This window comes from Salvelinus alpinus, chromosome 11, assembly GCF_045679555.1.
Source record: "Salvelinus alpinus chromosome 11, SLU_Salpinus.1, whole genome shotgun sequence".
In the NCBI taxonomy this organism is placed as follows: domain Eukaryota; kingdom Metazoa; phylum Chordata; class Actinopteri; order Salmoniformes; family Salmonidae; genus Salvelinus; species Salvelinus alpinus.
In genome coordinates this window covers 54,165,350-54,183,451 of record NC_092096.1, presented here as the reverse complement: position 1 = coordinate 54,183,451, position 18,102 = coordinate 54,165,350, and the positions used below count along the sequence as shown (strand labels likewise).

The 18,102-nt window shown below is 41.8% G+C and overlaps 2 protein-coding genes across 3 annotated transcripts; both read right to left on the bottom strand.

Moving 5' to 3' along the window:
- Positions 1–412: 412 nt before the first annotated feature.
- On the bottom strand, positions 413–10,049 carry LOC139533432 (uncharacterized). 2 transcript variants are annotated; one of them, XM_071331459.1, is made up of 6 exons: positions 9,901–10,049; positions 5,444–5,686; positions 2,485–2,538; positions 1,974–2,105; positions 1,009–1,149; positions 413–789 (listed from the first exon to the last, which is right to left on the bottom strand). In XM_071331459.1, exons 1-6 carry the CDS (start codon positions 9,920–9,922, stop codon positions 674–676), a joined length of 708 nt encoding a protein of 235 aa, XP_071187560.1. In that variant the 5' UTR covers positions 9,923–10,049; the 3' UTR covers positions 413–673. The 2 variants fall into 2 exon arrangements, with proteins under 2 accessions (XP_071187560.1, XP_071187561.1); XM_071331460.1 differs by lacking the exon at positions 2,485–2,538 and having other exon boundaries at positions 442–789.
- Positions 10,050–11,138: 1,089 nt separating this feature from the next.
- Positions 11,139–18,023, bottom strand: LOC139533431 (ciliated left-right organizer metallopeptidase). Its single transcript, XM_071331457.1, has 14 exons — positions 17,527–18,023; positions 15,281–15,374; positions 15,041–15,092; positions 14,771–14,920; positions 14,419–14,544; positions 14,265–14,346; positions 13,598–13,701; positions 13,121–13,304; positions 12,869–12,938; positions 12,643–12,733; positions 12,378–12,482; positions 12,133–12,264; positions 11,910–12,043; positions 11,139–11,816 (listed from the first exon to the last, which is right to left on the bottom strand). The coding sequence occupies exons 1-14, from the start codon at positions 18,005–18,007 to the stop codon at positions 11,558–11,560; spliced, it is 2,064 nt and encodes a 687-aa protein (XP_071187558.1). The 5' UTR covers positions 18,008–18,023; the 3' UTR covers positions 11,139–11,557.
- Positions 18,024–18,102: the final 79 nt, after the last annotated feature.

Below are 18,102 nucleotides of genomic sequence, written 5' to 3'. Positions count from 1 at the left end.
CAAGGATCGGACCAAAACGCAGCGTGGTATGTATCCATATTTATTTGAATACTTTTAAACACGAACAAAAACAATAAACAGAAAGAAACCAACGACGCTACAGTCCTGAACTTGAGAACTTAAAAACATGAACGCACGAACAGGAACAATCACCCACAAACAAACAGTGAACACGGCCTACCTAAATATGGTTCCCAATCAGAGACAACGTAAAACACCTGCCTCTGATTGAGAACCATATCAGGCAAATCAGACACACCTAAACCAATGAGACACATAACATAGACTACACCCACCCAGCTCACATCCTGACCAACTAAACAAAGACTAAACAAAGGAAATTAGGTCAGGAACGTGACAGGTGTGGCATACAGCTAGAGCTTGTTGACCAAGAGAGTAAATGTCATCCCATTTTATCATGTTAAGCTTACATACCACAAATTAAAATTGTCCTTTATTTTATTAGCATTTTACACATTGGATTATTTATTACATATTATAATAAGGTATACCACCTTATTGTATCCCAACAATGGGACTTACATATGGTTTAAGGGAACTCATACACCACAACCCATCTAAGTGACCCAACGCCTGCAACCCAGGGTCAACCAAACAACCCAGCATTTTTTGAAGTGTAGTGTAGTGGGATGATGTGACTGGCGAAGATGCTCTATTCTCTATATTTATCAAGCACTAGATTAATGAGAGACTTGTCCTGGATTCCGTAACAGGAGAGCAGGCGTGAGTCTTCCAGAGTCTTGCATGTGTATCTCATCATCAGGGTTTCTGCGTAAAGAGGTGAGAGTTCAGCGTACGGTTGTCATTAATAAGGTGGTACACACATTACTGTAATTGTTATTATGAACTGTTTATCACAATGTTACTCAATATGTTGGGAGTTCCCTTGTTCCCCTAGTGATAAACCATCAAATTCCATTAATATCATTACGTACATTGTCCAGTATGTTTGTTCTAAGTCTGTATTGTAGAGTTCAACCTGCCTACCTATGTCCCAGCCTGGTAGTCTCTGGGCAATTTTCTGTTTCAGCTGCAGCACTGTGGTATTGTTCATCTCCTCCTCTGAATGGCCCACGTCGATTTCCATTATCTCCCCTCTCAGTCCGTTCACTCTAACGTGGAATGTTTCTGAACGGGATCAAAACAAACTTTATTCATGCACGAATCAAGGTTTAGACTAAATTACATTCAAGGGCATTTATGTATAATTTGCAAGTCATGGTCATAAACATGTTGGATTCGTGTAGATTTTTTTTCTTTGAGACTAATCATCAGCGGTCTCTGAGGCCCTGCCTGACTACATTAGTGAAGCATTCCAGATTTTACAACGCCTGGATAGGTTTTTAACATATCAGCTAACCACATCATATGATATATCCATCTGATGCCCGACTAAACAGTCGATGACGTGGTATGCAACCATTAGTTGATGCAATACAACGTCTGCAATGTAGTCGGACAGAAACTCTGTGTTTGCTTTCACAGAGACTCATTACTTGAAAGGGCAATCTTGTTAGACACAGAGTATCAATGACAAAAGACAGAAATAGTGCTGAGATGTTTTTATGAACATAACATTAGGTCAGGATCGAAATATTTTCTGTTGTTCCACAATGCTAAGTAGCTAACCCACCAATGTTAAGTCTATGGGAATGCTAACAGGCTTATGTTGACTTTGTACTGTTTATACTACTTGAAAATGCACGTTATTTGTCACCTTTCATTTTTTCATACATTGATATCTTGATATTGCCCAGTGTATTGTACTCTGCATTCTACAGTTCCACCTGCCTACCTGAACTCCTCAGGTATTTCGCTGTTGTTTTTATATTGCTACGCAATTTTATGTTTCATTTCTAATTGTAGTCTTAATATAGTCTATCATCATTGATTTCTTGACATTGCCTAGTAAGTATGTGTGTTCAATTCTGCGTATAGTTCTACCTGCTTACCTGACTTCCTTGATAGTCTCTCAGGCACTCGCTCGACAACATTCTGTTTCAGCTGCAGCACTCTGGTATTGTTCATCTCCTCCTCTGTATGGCCCATGCTGGTTGCCATTCTCTCCTGTCTCAGTCCTTCCACTATAAAAATATACAAATATAAATGCAGGAGCAGACTTAGCAACTTGGGTGGTCGTTTTAAAATGCTGTTTACGTGCCCCCCCTGGCCGCTACCCCCCAAAATAAACATTTTCTTACAGACATTACCTGCTACGATTATTATTATTATCCCACAATTTAAATGTCAGGCAGGCCATACAAAGCTGTTTCTACACACTTACAATTATACTGACAATTATAATTTGACACTCACCTACTTCTCATTTATTAATTTGACATTTTTGTAATGAACTCTGACTCTAACTTAGCCCTGGATGCATCTTCGGGCTGCACTTTGCCATTTTCATTTCTGTTTTACGTGTGTAACAGAGAAGTTAGACTCAGAAGGAATATCTCTCACCAAGGATTGTGTTTCCTGATGCACTTTTTCCCAGCGGCAATATCCTCATTCTATCTGTTTTCATAGAAGAAACACACCATATTTGAGAAACTAATGCACTTGAAATGACTGCCTTACTCATACAGTAGACTACTCCATGTTATCTGAGACCAAACAGTTTAATACATTGTAATAGTGATGTTTTTCCCGGTGCTTCAATGTTTACAGTATATGTGCAGTTCTATTTTATAGATCTTGATACAGTACATTAGGTTCTGTTCCCTCTATCCAGGGCCGAGACTTTTGGGGGGCCCTAAGCGAGATTTTTGGTAAAACATTTTAAAGGCCCTCTCTTTGGCAGGGGAGATAAATGTGCAGTAAAAAAAAAAATGTTCTGCAATTCTACACATTTTGCCATGGGGTGGGGAGAAAAATGTGCAGTTTTAAAGCTAATTTCGTGCAATTCCACATGACTTGCGCCGTGGTCATATGAAATCATCTGACTGTGAGTGACTAACAATATCATTGGGGGCCCCGGAAATCAGGGTCCCTAGGTGCATGCCCTGTGTGCCCAGTCGGTATTTCAGCCATGATTACTACAAAGTTTAGACTACCTGAACACTAAATGATTTTACAATATTAACATCAGAGTACCTGTCACATTTGACGAGTCAGTCAAGCCATATTGTATTGACCTGGTTATCAATATGAGTCGTAGGCTACACCTAGCGACACATACCTCGTTAGAGTGATTCAATCATCGGGCTGAATTGTCAGGTTTGCACATGTTGTGTTAAGTGAAATGCTTCAATACTAAATAGGAATACGAAAAGTATAAATATATCTATATTTTCATATCAGTGCGCATGATTCATGCCAATTAATTTCCTGCAATTCTACACATTTTGCGATAGGGTGGAGGCAAATGTTTGCAGTTTTTAATATGATAACTGATGATCAATGGGCTCCACCTCAGTCAGTAATGCAACCATGCTTATACAAGTTTAGATAGTCTAGCGGCCAGCTAACTTACCAATCTAAAAACAATGTTGCTTAAATGGGCACCTTGTGTATTCTATTATTCTAACGCTCAACAATAAGTTGACTGAGTTCCAAAAATAAAAATTATATACAGTATATATATATATACATCAAAACTATGAAATGACACATATGGAATCATGTAGTAACCAAAAAAGTGTTCAACAATCAAAATATATTTTATGTTTGAGATTCTTCAAAGTCACCACCCTTTCCCTTGATGACAGCTTTGAACACTCTTGGCATTCTCTCAGTCAGCTTCATGAGGTAGTCACCTGGAATGCATTTCAATTAATAGGTGTGCCTTGGTAAAAGTTAATTTATGGAATTTCTTTCTTTCATAATGCGTTTGAGCCAATCAGTTGTGTTCTGACAAGGTAGGGGTGGTATACAGAAGATAGCCCTATTTGGTTAACGATCAAGTCCATATTATGGCAAGAACAGCTCAAATAAGCAAAGAGAAATGACAGTCCATCATTACTTTAAGACATGAAGGTCAGTCAATCCGGAAAATGTCAATAACTTTGAAAGTTTCGTCAAGTGCAGTCGCAAAAACCCTCAAGCGCTATGATGAAACTGGCTCTCATGAGGACCACCACAGGAATGGCAAGAGTGTGCAAAGCTGTCATCAAGGCAAAGGGTGGCTACTTTGAAGAATCTCAAAAATAAAATATATTTTGATTTGTTGAACACATTTTTTGGTAACTACATGATTCCATACGTGTTATTTAATAGTTTTGATGTCTTCACTTTTATTCTACAATGTAAAAAAAATTGTAAAATAAAGAAAAACCCTGGAATGAGTAGGTGTGTCCAAACTTTTGACTGGTCCAGTATATATATATACGTATATATATATATTTGTCAAATTGGTCCACGGTCCCACGGGCCGCCAGTTGCCCATCCCTGATCTACATGGATCATAAAGGAGCTATTGTGTAAAGGAGACATAGACGGAAGAGGAAGCGAGACATCCCACTCGCTATTTTTTAAGCAGACCAGACCCAGCTGCTAATGCATTGGTGTCAATGGGAGAGCCACCGCCTTTCTTCAATGGTAAACGGTCTGAGTGGGACATCTTCATTTATCCACCATCTTTGACAGATATAAGAATGTGCAGTAAACTCACTCCACAGCTAACTTAAAATGTCACCAATGGTGCTATCGAATTGGCTCCTTTTGTATAGCTCAACTGATTCGTACATTGTCAAGCAGACCTGAGATAACTATAGTTGTAAATATGCTTTGTGGAAAGTAACTATTTTGGGAAAGTAACAAATAGTTACTTTGGAGGTGACAACTATTTGAATACAGATCCCAAAAATTACAATTTTAAAACTATTTAAATACAGATCTTAGAAAGTGACTACATTTTTAAGTATTTTAATTCCAATCCATCTGTCAGTGGATCATATTAGATCTACACAATACATGTAGGTTTGAACATTCTGTCAATTTCCATTCTCCTAAACAGGACCCAGGTTCCTAAAGTCCTATGTAACAACAACGTTGCTATTGTAGTAATCACAAAGTAATGTGCTAATGATCATATATTTAGACTAATTCAACTAATTGTTGTAGTTTTTCGTTCTTCATCAAATACAGCATTTGGCAGCCACCAAATAAATATTATTTTTGTTTTGTAATCACTTAAATACCTTAAAATATTATTTGTTTTTTTCTGAGAGGTATTCAATATACTTTCAAATATTATTAGATTTTCTGAGACCTGTATTTGATTATCAAAGGAAATAATTGCCTTTTAGTTGATTATCTATATTCGACAACTTTGACTATTTGAAAGGTTGGTATTTTCAAATAAACGACAAAATGCAACTGTTTTCTAATCAGGTCTGGTGTGCATACTGTATGCAGAGAGATAACGGTACCTTATGGCTTAATGGTAGCTGGCAGAGCCGATAGAGCTTGTGATACTTACGGATGTCCTGAGTGACCCAAGAATAGTCCTTCACCAGGATGCTGTAGAGTGCCTCCTTCTGGGGTTGAGTGGACATGGCTTCGTATAGCGCCCTCATTTTGTCCTGGCTGGTTCTGGCAGCCAGGATGTTAGAATAAACCTCTGAATGGATCAGTCTCTGTGAGAGCATGACATCTGCAATGGGCTCTACCGGACTGAACCTCTGAATAAGCTCTGCCCTGTGATCATCTATAAACTGGGCTCCTGGTAAAATCATAGAGGTTGTGTCAATATGGAAGAATGCTAATAAAAAAACGTAATAAATACTTATGTGTGTGTATATATATATACAAGCTATATCACAAGCTATATATATATATATATACACAGAAGTGGTTCAAATTGGCATTTGGAATAAAATTCTAATTTGTATCTTATTTTCCCCAAAACTTTTAGCACATCTTACAACATACAGGTAGGTAACTGCCAAAATAAACCAAGCACTTGAGTAAATGAGGAATACAATGTATATTGAAAGCAGGTGCTTCCACAAAGGTGTAGTTCCTGAGTTTTAAGCAATTAACATCCAATCATGTTTAGGGTCATGTATAAAAAAGAGAGGTCTCAAAGGAGCATACAATAGGTGGTTTAAATTGTGTGTGTGTGTGTGTGTGTGTGTGTGTGTGTGTGTGTGTGTGTGTGTGTGTGTGTGTGTGTGTGTGTGTGTGTGTGTGTGTGTGTGTGTGTGTGTGTGTGTGTGTGTGTGTGTGTGTGTGTGTGTGTGTGTGTGTGTTCAGTCACCAGATCTCAACCTAATTAAACACTTATGGGAGATTTTGGAGCGGGCTCCTGAGAGTGTTTTCCACCACCATCAACAAAACACCAAATTATGGAATTTCTCGTGGAAACATGGTGTTGCATCCAATTCTACTTTTGTTTAGGGCACGGGGCAAATTTTAGGTCTTGTGAGCGGAAATGTCAAAGGTTCGGGAATTTGTACCCTTAATGTTTTAGCCAATAAGCTATTGTGGCTATTTGAGCATAATGTAGGCCTACCAACAATACCAATGTGGCAAATCCCAAAACATTGGAAATAGCTTTGAATTACTTTGATATAGCCTACAGTAGCCTATATGGGGTGTTCAATGTAGGCCTACATTGCATGAGACTTAAAAAAAAAAGAGTTTGACATTAACTAATGATATTTTACTTGGTCTGTAACACCATCGGTCAAATAGGCAGTGGCGACCCGTCATTCAGGGCAGGTGGAGCAGAACCCAACCTGTTTTGAGCCCCACATTTTTTGCAAAAACAAACATGTTATTTTGGCATTAATATGTGTTCACATATCAGTTTGCAAACAATATTAAAAAATATATATCATTGAGTTAATAAAGATGCATACAAACAAGGCAGAGTTTCTCTGTCCAGTGTCTGTGTTCTTTTTCCCATCTTAATCTTTTATTTTTATTGGCCAGTCTGAGATATGGCTTTTTCTTTGCAACTCTGCCTAGAAGGCCCGCATCCCGGAGTCGCCTCTTCACTGTTAATGTTGAGACTGGTGTTTTGAGGGTACCATTTAATGAAGCTGCCAGTTGAGGACTTGTGAGGCGTCTGTTTCTCAAACTAGACACTCCAATGTACTTGTCCTCTTGCTCAGTTGTGCACCGGGGCCTCCCAGTCCTCTTTCTATTCTGGTTAGGGCCAGTTTGTGCTGTTCTGTGAAGGGAGTAGTACACAGAGTTGTACGAGATCTTCAGTTTCTTGGCAATGGCCTTAATTTCTCAGAACAAGTATAGATTGACGAGTTTCAGAAGAAAGGTCTTTGTTTCTGGCCATTTTGAGCCTGTAATCGAAACCACAAATGCTGATGCTCCAGATACTCAACTCGTCTAAAGAAGGCCAGTTTTATTGCTTCTTTAATCAGAACAGCAGTTAACAGCTGTGCTAACATAATTGCAAAAGGGTTTTCTAATGATCAATTAGCCTTTTAAAATTATAAACTTGGATTAGCTAACCCAACGTGCCATTGGAACACTGGAGTGGTAGTTGCTGATAATGGGCCTTTATACGCCTATGTAGATATTCCATTAAAAAACAGCTGTTTCCATCAACAAAAGTCATTTACAACATTAACAATGTCTACACTGTATTTCTGATCAATTTGATGTTATTTTAATGGACAAAAAATTTGCTTTTCTTTCAAAAACAAGGACATTTCTAAGTGACCCCAAACTTTTGAACGGTAGTGTATGTTGTGTGGTAAGATGTCAGTAGCCCATGTACCTCCCCCTAATAATTTGGTCTATTTAACCCTCTTAATTTCGGCCTACTGTTCTGACTTGGTGGTGCACATGTAGCCTATAACCTGTTTTAGAGAAATGTAATCATTGAATATTGTAAGAGCTTTCATTGTCTGCTTATATGCCCCCTTTATTTATCCTACGGTTCTGACTTGGTGTACAGGGAGAACACTGTAAGAATAGTCCATGTTCTGAATTCTGTCGCTGTACATTTCAAAAGTGCTGAATAAATAGTTATATTGACTACGTCCATCCTAGCTCTCTCATTAATGTCTTAATCAAAATTACAGATTGCCTCTTATCCGCTTGTCGTCCCCTTATGCCATAGTTTGTACATCTCAATTGTCATTAGAAACCACATTTGTTTAAGCAAGTCAGCCATATCAGCTGTGTTTTTTTAAAGGAAGTAAATGAGGCTGAATGAACTGTTTCGCTGCCAGACAAGGCTGCGCTGATAGCCAGGTGTAGCAGTGGTAAGATGTTGGGCCTGCTTTGGGACAACTTTATGTAGGCCCTAACAGTTTGTGGGTACCGTTTGTCACCGTTATAGTGCAATTAAATTAAATAAAAATGTTACCTATTTTTCTCCCCAATTTCATGGTATCCATTTGATAGTTACAGTCTTGTTTCATCGCTGCAACTCCTGTACGGAGTCAGGAAAGGCGAAGGTCGAGAGCTGTGTGTCCTCCGAAACACAACCAAAACAAGCCGCACTGCTTCTTGACACAATGCCCGCTTAACCTTGAAGGCAGCCGCACCAATGTGTCAGAGGAAACACTGTACACCTGGCGACTGTATCAGCGTGCACTGCGCCCGGCCCACTACAGGAGTCGCTAGAGCGCGATGGAACAAGGACATCCCTGCCAGCCAAACCCTCCGCTAACCCGGACAACGCTGGGCCAATTGTGCTCTGCCCCATGGGTCTCCCGGTCACGGCTGGCTGCTACAGAGCCTGGACTCAAACCAGGATCTCTAGCAAATGCTGGCAAATGCGATGCAGTGCCTTAGACCACTGCGCCACTCGGGAGGCCTCAATTAATGTATTGTTTAGTGTTGTGTGGTGACTTTGCTGACATGTATCCCACTTTTGATTTTTTTTGCCCCACCAAGATTTACATGCTAAAATCACCACTCCAAATATGTGACTATAAATTGCATTGTATTGTGTTTTATGATGAAGAAACCACTTTTCAAAATACAATTAATTATTATTACCATACAGAGAATTGACAATGTAGGCTACCCCTCTGCCTATTGGCTTATTTGTATATTCAAGTCTGTCTCAAAATACAACACTGCCCCTTTAATTAAGACATATGCTTTTGACCTGCCTGGCTTTTCAAAAACAGCTTGAAATGTAGCCTACATGTTTTGTGTTCTTGTAGGAAGCAATAACTCCTCCTTGCTGACCTATATTTATCTACACTTGGGCTAATAACTTGCTTACTAGAAAAGAATATCAACAAATGGGGACACCCACGGCACTGCGCTCTGATCTGAAAAGTGCATTCATTCGCGGGTGATTGAACGATCGCCCGTGTACTACCCCCGCCAATAGAATTCTACTCCGTTGCGCTCTGGCTTTGCCCACAACAAAATCAAAGACTCAATCTTGCAAAGTTAGATTTATTTTGGTTTGTTGCATTGAAAAGGGGCTGATATAATGTTGATTCGATCACAGGGGAAAAAAATTGATCTAAATAGTGCAAATTAATGGGGCGTACTCAGTGATGTTCAATCTCTTACGTCTCCACGCGGCATGACATTTCTTCTGCGCCGCAGCCCTGGCAGGAGCTGCGCGGCCGCGCACGCGCGCAGTTTATAGGAGACATAGGTCGCAACCCTCCAATAGAGTTCGACAATTGCATAATCTATGCCAAAGCGTATTAAAGCTGTTCTTGCGGCTCCTGGTGGCCCAACGCCCTATTAAGACACTTTGTTGGTGTTTCCATTATTTTGGCAGTTACCTGTATATTTCATTTACTGTATATTCAAGCTACAATCAAATCAATAGTGTCAAATCTGCATAAAAAATGCCATCACCTATTAAGCAATTCCTATTTTACTTGAAATCATAAACTAAGGTTGAGCAAGAGAGGCTTAGATACATTTGACTAATATCGTGTCTAGTGACGAACTTGAGCGTGGTGTCTTTGGGGTCAAAGCGCTTCTCACCCTCCTGCTGCTGGGTTGTCATCGTGTTGCTCTCTGTCTCCACTGTCTCTCAGTCGTTGCCTCATACAGGACGGACTGTGGGATATGAATAAGAGAAGCCGATTTGCTCCTCGACTATCCCTTGTACGTGTTTTTCCAACGTAACTAGATTTCACTTTCTTTTTCACCTGCCATTTACAAGAAGTCATACCATGCGCTTTGACCCCAAAGACACCACGCTCAAGTTCGTCACTAGACACGACATTAGTCAAATGTATCTAAGCCTCTCTTGCTCAACCTTAGTTTATGATTTCAAGTAAAATAGGAATTGCTTAATAGGTAATGACATTTTGTATGCATGCTGTTGATGCCCAACTATTTTACACCTAGCTAGTGTTTGAAAAGTGTGTTATACTTTGTGCTGCTGAACTGATTCCTAGAGGCTAGCATGTTGTCAAATTTCATGACTGTCCAACATTTGTATTATCTTGATCTTTGAGCATGACCGATCACAGTCACTGCAGATTAACTTCTATCAACTGACATTCTCTGACTCAGGGCCCGTTTTAGTCTTTTGGGGGCCCTAAGCTGAAAATAAATATATACACTACTGTTCAAAAGTTTGGGGTCACTTAGAAATGTCCTTGTTTTTGAAAGAAAAGCAATTTTTTTGTCCATTAAAATAACATCAAATTGATCAGAAATACAGTGTAGACATTGTTAATGTTGTAGACTGACGAGTTTCAGAATAAAGGTATTTTTTTCTGGCCATTTTGAGCCTGTAATCAAACCCACAAGCGCTGATGCTCCAGATACTCAACTAGTCTAAAGAAGGCCAGTTTTATTGCTTCTTTCATCAGAACAACAGCTTTCAGCTGTGCTAACATAATTGCAAAAGGGTTTCCTAATGATAAATTAGCTAATCCAAGTTTATAATTTTAAAAGGCTAACACAATGTGCCATTGGAACACAGGAGTGATGGTTTCTGATAATGGGCCTCTGTAAGCCTATGTAGATATTCCATTAAAAATCTGCCGTTTCCAGCTACAATAGTCATTTACAACATTAACAATGTCTACACCGTATTTCTGATCAATTTGATGTTACTTTAATGGACAACAAAAGTAGCTTTTCTTTCAAAAACAAGGACATTTCTAAGTGACCCCAAACTTTTGAACGGTAGTGTGTATATATATATATATATATATATATTTATTTTTACATTTTGGGGGGGCGGGGTTGGAGGCCTACGTGACCGCTTATGTCTCTTATGCCTGGAACCTTCCCTGCTCTGACTTATCTACGGGGGATTCCAGAAAACATCACCTTGGCAACAGATCCCGTCAATAAAATAAATAGTGCAGATTTACATTTTATATGTCAAATTGTATGAGTAAAATGTATACCACAGGGATAAGACACAGAAAACGCTCACATAATTCATTGTTATTACAAGTTAACATAGTGTTAAAGCTAAATCCATGTTGAACATCAAATCCAGGGGACAATTAGAACCCCTCAGCATTGCTCATTGCTTTAGTGTACTTTTTTCATTTGTACAGTTCAACACTTAGTCGATTTCCCCCTCTGATAAATAATGTACAAACACCACCTACTTGATTAAGTAACCATTTACACCAGTGTACAAGACTGTGCCATAATGGACACCCAGTTTCCATCAGCAGTTATTTGAATCACTTTGGGTCGAGTGCAACTGCAGAACACTGGGGGCCTCAGGGGCAGCATTAACCCTGACTCTGGAGGAGCGATACCTCCTGTAGGCCACCATCAGGGCAGCCAGGAGACAGACAGAAGCACTGACCCCCAGGACTGGAGCCAACGTGGGGTCTGTACTGACCCCTGGTTCTGCACAAGTAGGGTCAGGGTCAAAGGTCAGGCTCGGGTCAGGGATTGTGTTCTGATGTAACAGGGGATCGCTGAGGGAGAGAAGACAAGAAAATAACAAAATTACAAGTTCATGTTGTGCCATACCAAAGATACTGAAATACTTCCTACTCTGCCATACTCACTTCTCAGTAGTCACTGTGCCTTTAGTAGAGTCAGCTGGAGAGTGGGGGTCCTGGTTGTCGATGGAGAGACCAATGTCAGGGTAATAACACAACCTCTTGTCAGGACATGCAACTAACCCCCTGTATCCTGTCACCTGGATGAATGAATGAATGAGAAATAATGTCAAATCATGGTAGAATCTAATGGCCAAAATGGCAAAATCGGTGTATGCTCAAAAGTTACCTCAATGGTGCTTCCTACTGGGCAGTCTAACCAGTCAGAGCCAGACACCTGTATCTGATACCGGTTCAGCCCAGTACACCTGTGTCTATAACAACGCCCCACCACAGAGTCACTAACAGACAGGGAGACATTCTGACAGAAAGAGGAGATGGAGAGAAAATAAAATAAATGGGTAGGTGTCACCTTCATACACTTTTTCACAAATATATGCGGTGTAAGTCCACATAAAATACACACACACTGACCTCTCTGCTCAGGTTAGAGAAGAAGCATCGGCTGTCTATACGGTACAACTCTCCACTCCACTCTGTTTCAGTCTCTCTCTCGTTCTCCTCTTTCCAGCACGCACTCTTAGGAAAACACAGAGAGAGGAGTAAAGGAAGAGGAGGGAGAAGTTTAAATAGAGAGAGAAGGTGAAGCTGAGGAAGAGTGTTTGAAATACTGTTTTGTCATGGAGAACAGAGTTCAGGGAGACGGTAAAACGGAAGTAAATAAGAGCAGAAGACCCACCATTAGAGGTTTGTAAATGCGGCACCCATCCAGGTGAGGGTCAGTCTGGCACTCCCCCTTGTGGCGGTGAAGATAATGACACCCTAAACCACTGAGCGATGTAGAACACAAGTCAAACAGAGAATGAGGTAGAGGATCTGGACAGCTTTAGACAACGTTGGAGAATGGGATTTATTTGTTATTGTATGGTTAAGTGTGGGATATTCAAATAAAATAATAACAATACCTGCCCGTGCAGAAAAATGAGGAGGAGTTGTCATGGCAGGTGGACAGTGATCCAAACATTGCTCCCTCACCTACGAAAGATACACAAACAATAAATCACTATGGCCATTAATTAGGTACACACAGAATCACTCATTAACGATATTCCTCTCTTACACTCTTTATCTTTGACAGATATTCTTTCTAACCACCTTATCTGTTTGGTTCATTTATGAAAAGTTACATCCGTCTCAATGGACAGACGGTCCCTCACCCTTTCCCCACACCAGGCTCTGTGCTCGGCTGTGGTTGACAGAGTACCAGCCCGTGTCCTGTAGGGCGGCCAGGGTGACCGGGTCGACACGCACCACAGCTGGATCCCCCAGGGCTGCAGCCATGATGGAACCCTGTAGCACCCTGGACTCCCAGTGAGAGGACAGACCCCTAGAACCTACATCCTGAGAGATGGGGAGAGGAGGGAGGAGTGGAGAAAGAGAGAGAGAGGGAGGGGGAGAGTGTGTGTTAAAGAGCAGGGGAGAGAAAGAGAGAGATTGGGAGAGATAAGTGTGAGAAAGGAGTTATGGGTAACGAGGTAGTGAGAGAAAGGTAAAGTACAATATAAGACCTCACAAACATATTGGGAACGACTCTGATATGAATAAAGTCCGGTATTTCATGACTGTGACTACAGTGCCTATATTTCTGCACTACGAATATATTGTGTGTTAACGGCTCATGTCAGGGTCCGTACCAGGTTCTCCAGTGGTCCTCCCAGCTCAGGGCCAGTAGATAACAGGTGGTCCTGCAGGGCTCTGATCACTGATTGGGTGTAGATCCTGACCTGACCCGTCTCATCTGTGTTAGTCACCTGAACCCGGGGGGAGCAGCCCATCCCAACTTCACAACAACACAGAATCACATAACCACACAACACAACCGAGTATAACTCAACCACACAACACAACCGAGTATAACTCAACCACACAACAACCACACAACACAACCGAGTATAACTCAACAACCACACAACACAACCGAGTATAACTCAACCACACAACAACCACACAACACAACCGAGTATAACTCAACCAAACAACAACCACACAACACAACCGAGTATAACTCAACCACACAACAACCACACAACACAACCGAGTATAACTCAACCACACAACAACCACACAACACAACCGAGTATAACTCAACCACACAACACAACCGAGTATAACTCAACCAGACAACAACAAATCCACAGCAAAACAAAACAGATACCTTTACAACAGAGAGAGAAAAAATCGAACAGGTTTAGCCCTGACCAAAAGATTGGACAAAAACACACCATAAAGTAACACAATGAAATATAGCCTTTATAATACAAATGTAATATACCAAATGATAACACAGGCAAGGTTACTGACGTTGTGAGTAGGAGCAGTCTCTCCAGGTGCTGAAGAGTTCTTTGGAGAAACCCAATGCATGGAACAACTCGTGGATCACTGTCTGGAGAGAAGAAGGAAAGGAGATGCCAAATATCTCACTCACTCACTCACACTCACAAAAAAACTATTTTACCTGCACAGTGCCTTGGTGGCTGTATCCCTCCCCAGTCAGTCTGTCCCTACAGATGACCACCACTCCAGCCAGAGGTCGACCCTGGGAGTCAGTCTGGCAGTGCACTGCATAGGCCAACACCCCGGGCTGGGATATATGAATAGTGAAGAGGAAAGAGTGATACATTGACAGTCAACATATTTTATGACCTGAGTTCATTACTGATCGTATTGCTTTTCATTGGTGAGAGTATGCTGGTAAGGATACCTGCTGATCTTAGATCTGTACCTAAGGTCAACCAGAGCTATATTGACAGTCACAAGCTAAGTTGATTTACATTGAACATAACATTGTCTCTGCTGTGACCCCTCACCTCCGCTCGACACTTGTCGGTGCTCTGTGCGTGGAGGTAAAGTAGGAAGTCAGTGTCAGGAAGTCCCGCCCCCTCAGGCCTTATCACAGTCATGGTTGGTGCATCAGGCTCTGAGTACACGGAACAACCACTCAGGTGATCATCTGGGATCTGTCAATCAATGGTGGTGCATCCTCACTGGCAGGTCATGATTTCCATCAAAGGACTAATAATAATACAGCATCTCCCTGTCTGTGTGATATGAGAGAGGTTTCAGATGCTGCTACTCACAATGACATCCAGACAGGTCTCCGTCCTGTAGTTCTCATTGGCTCGGCCACACCTGTGGAAATGGAAATCTTTGATTGGTTGAAATGATTCACCGACCAATAACAGTAGAAAATCCGATATACTGTATCCGAACGTCTTAGACAAGAGAAACATACTGTATAAACAGAGATAGTATTTTACTATGTAAAGAAATGGACAAATACACACATATAGCTATGTATACAGTTGTAACACACAGACTTGTTATAGTTGGCAGAGCTGGCGTTCCTCCATATGAACTTGCAGTACTTGTTGATGTCTCTGCTGAGCAGCAGATAACCAGGGACTCTGTTTACTGTCGGGACAGCAAGTATTAAATGATCAGTGAAACACTTAGTTATCCCCACATGATTACATCATTACATTGTTATTACACACCAAACGTGACACAAAAGTCACAAAGACTCAGTCAAAGACACACACAATAAATGTTCCTACTGACAAACATCCACACACAATAATGTTCCTACTGAGAAACATCCACACACAGTAGATACACTGAACAAAAATATAAACGCAACATGCAAAGTGTTGGTCCCATGTTTCATGAGCTGAAATAAAATATCCCAGACATTTTCCGTACAGACAAAAAGCTTATTTCTCTCAAATTTTGCACACAAATTTGTTTACATTCTTGTTTGTGAGCGTTTCTCCTTTGCCAAGATAATCCATGCACCTGACAGGTGTGGCATATCAAGAAGCTGTTTAAACAGCATGATCATTGCACAGGTACAACTTGTGCTGGGGACAATAAAAGGCCACTCTAAAATGTGCAGTTTTGTCACACAACCCAATGCTACAGATGTCTCAATGTCTCAAGTTTTGAGGGATCGTGCAATTTGCATGCTGACTACAGGAATGTCCACCAGAGCTGTTGAATGTTCATTCCTCTACCATGAGCCGCCTCCAATGTCGTTTTTGAGAATTTGGCAGTACGTCCAACCGGCCTCACAACCACAGACCACGTGTATGGCATCGTGTGGGCAAGTGGTTTGCTGATGTCAACATTGTGAACAGAATGCCCCATGGTGGCAGTTGGGTTATGCGGTCAGGCACGAGCTACGTACAATGAACACAATTGCATTTTATCTATGACAATTTCAATGCACAGAGATACCGTGAAGAGATCCTGAGGCCCATTGTCGTTCCATTCATCCGCCGCCATCACCTCATGTTTCAGCATGATAACGCACAGCCCCATGTCACAAGGATCTGTACACAATTCCTGGAAGCTGAAAATGTCCCAGTTCTTCCATGGCCTGCATACTCACCAGACATTTCACCCATTGAGCATGTTCGGGATCGATGTGTTCCAGTTCCCGCCAATATCCAGCAACTTCGCAAAGCCATTGAAGACAAGTGGGACAACATTCCACAGGCCACAATCAACAGCCTGATCAATCAATCAATCAAATGTATTTATAAAGCCCTTCTTACATCAGCCGATGTCACAACGTGCTGTACAGAAACGCAGCCTAAAATCCCAAACAGCAAGCAATACAGATGTAGAAGCACGGTGGCTAGGAAAGACTCCCTAGAAAGGCCAGAACCCAGGAAGAAACCTAGAGAGGAACCAGGCTCTGAGGGGTGGCCAGTCCTCTTCTGGCTGTGCTGGGTGGAGATTATAACAGTACATGGCCAAGATGTTCAAACGTTCTTAGATGACCAGCAGGGTCATATAATAATAATCACAGTGGTTGTAGAGGGTGCAACAGGTCAGCACCTCAGGAGTAAATGTCAGTTGGCTTTTCATAGCCGATCATTCAGAGTTAGAGGTGCGGTAGAGAGAGAGTCGAAAACAGCAGGTCCGGGACAAGGTAGCACGTCCAGTGAACAGGTCAGGGTTCCATAGCCGCAGGCAGAACAGTTGAAACTGGAGCAGCAGCATGACCAGGTGGACTGGGGACAGCAAGGAGTCATCAGGCCAGGTAGTCCTGAGGCATGGTCCTAAGGCTCAGGTCCTCCGAGAGAAGAGAGAGAGAAAGAGGGAGGGAGCCTACTTAAATTCACACAGGACACCGGATAAGACAGGAGAAATACTCCAGATATAACAGACTGACCCTAGCCCCCCGACACAAACTATTGCAGCATAAATACTGGAGGCTGAGACAGGAGCGGTCGGGAGACACTGTGGCCCTGTCCGGACAAACTCTATGTGAAGGAGATGTGTCACGCTGCACGAGGCAAATGGTGGTAACACCAGATACTGAATGGTTTTCTGCTCCACGCCCCTACCTTTTTGTTGTTGTTGGTATCTGTGAGCAACAGATGCATATCTGTATTCCCAGTCATGTGAAATCCATAGATTAGGGCCTAATTTAGTTATTTCAATTGACTGATTTCCTTATATGAACTGTAAATCTTAGAAGTTGTTTCATGTTGCATTTATATTTTTGTTCAGTACAGATCCACTCAAACACATAGAGACAGACACTCTCCTCTCCTACCTGACAGCAAGCTGGACACGATGCCCACAGCCTCCCTGACTGCTGGCTCCAGTCTCTCGCTTTCCACCTGAGACAGGGCGGGGCTATCCCTCGGAACCCAGGTGTGGATCCTGATTGGCTGTGGATGGTTTGTGGGTGGAGCCAGCTCTCTCATGTGCTTCCTGTGGTGTCTCTGGGATGAAGAATGTTGAAGCGCAAATGAACGAATTTGAAAAGGATTAGCTGTGTCCTCTGAAGCAGTAAGTGGAGTCTGGTGCCCAACATTGCTCCTGGCCGTCGTCTTAGGGTGAGGTCCGTCTGGATCAGTGGGTGTGGTGACCACTGTGACCGACTGCTGAACCTCATCAAAGATACACTTCTCCAGAGCACCAGGGAGCCATATGACCACCACCACCATCCAAACCCATGGCCTGCCGAGGGAGGGGGGTGAAGGCATAATCATAGCCTTTCCACAGGAGCCGCCCCTCCACAGAAGCCTCATCTCGGGGAAGAGATCACAGAGATGGATCTGTTGGACTGACATGACATCAGCAGTAGATCTAACAGCTACTAGCTTCATCCCGCAACTAGCCATTT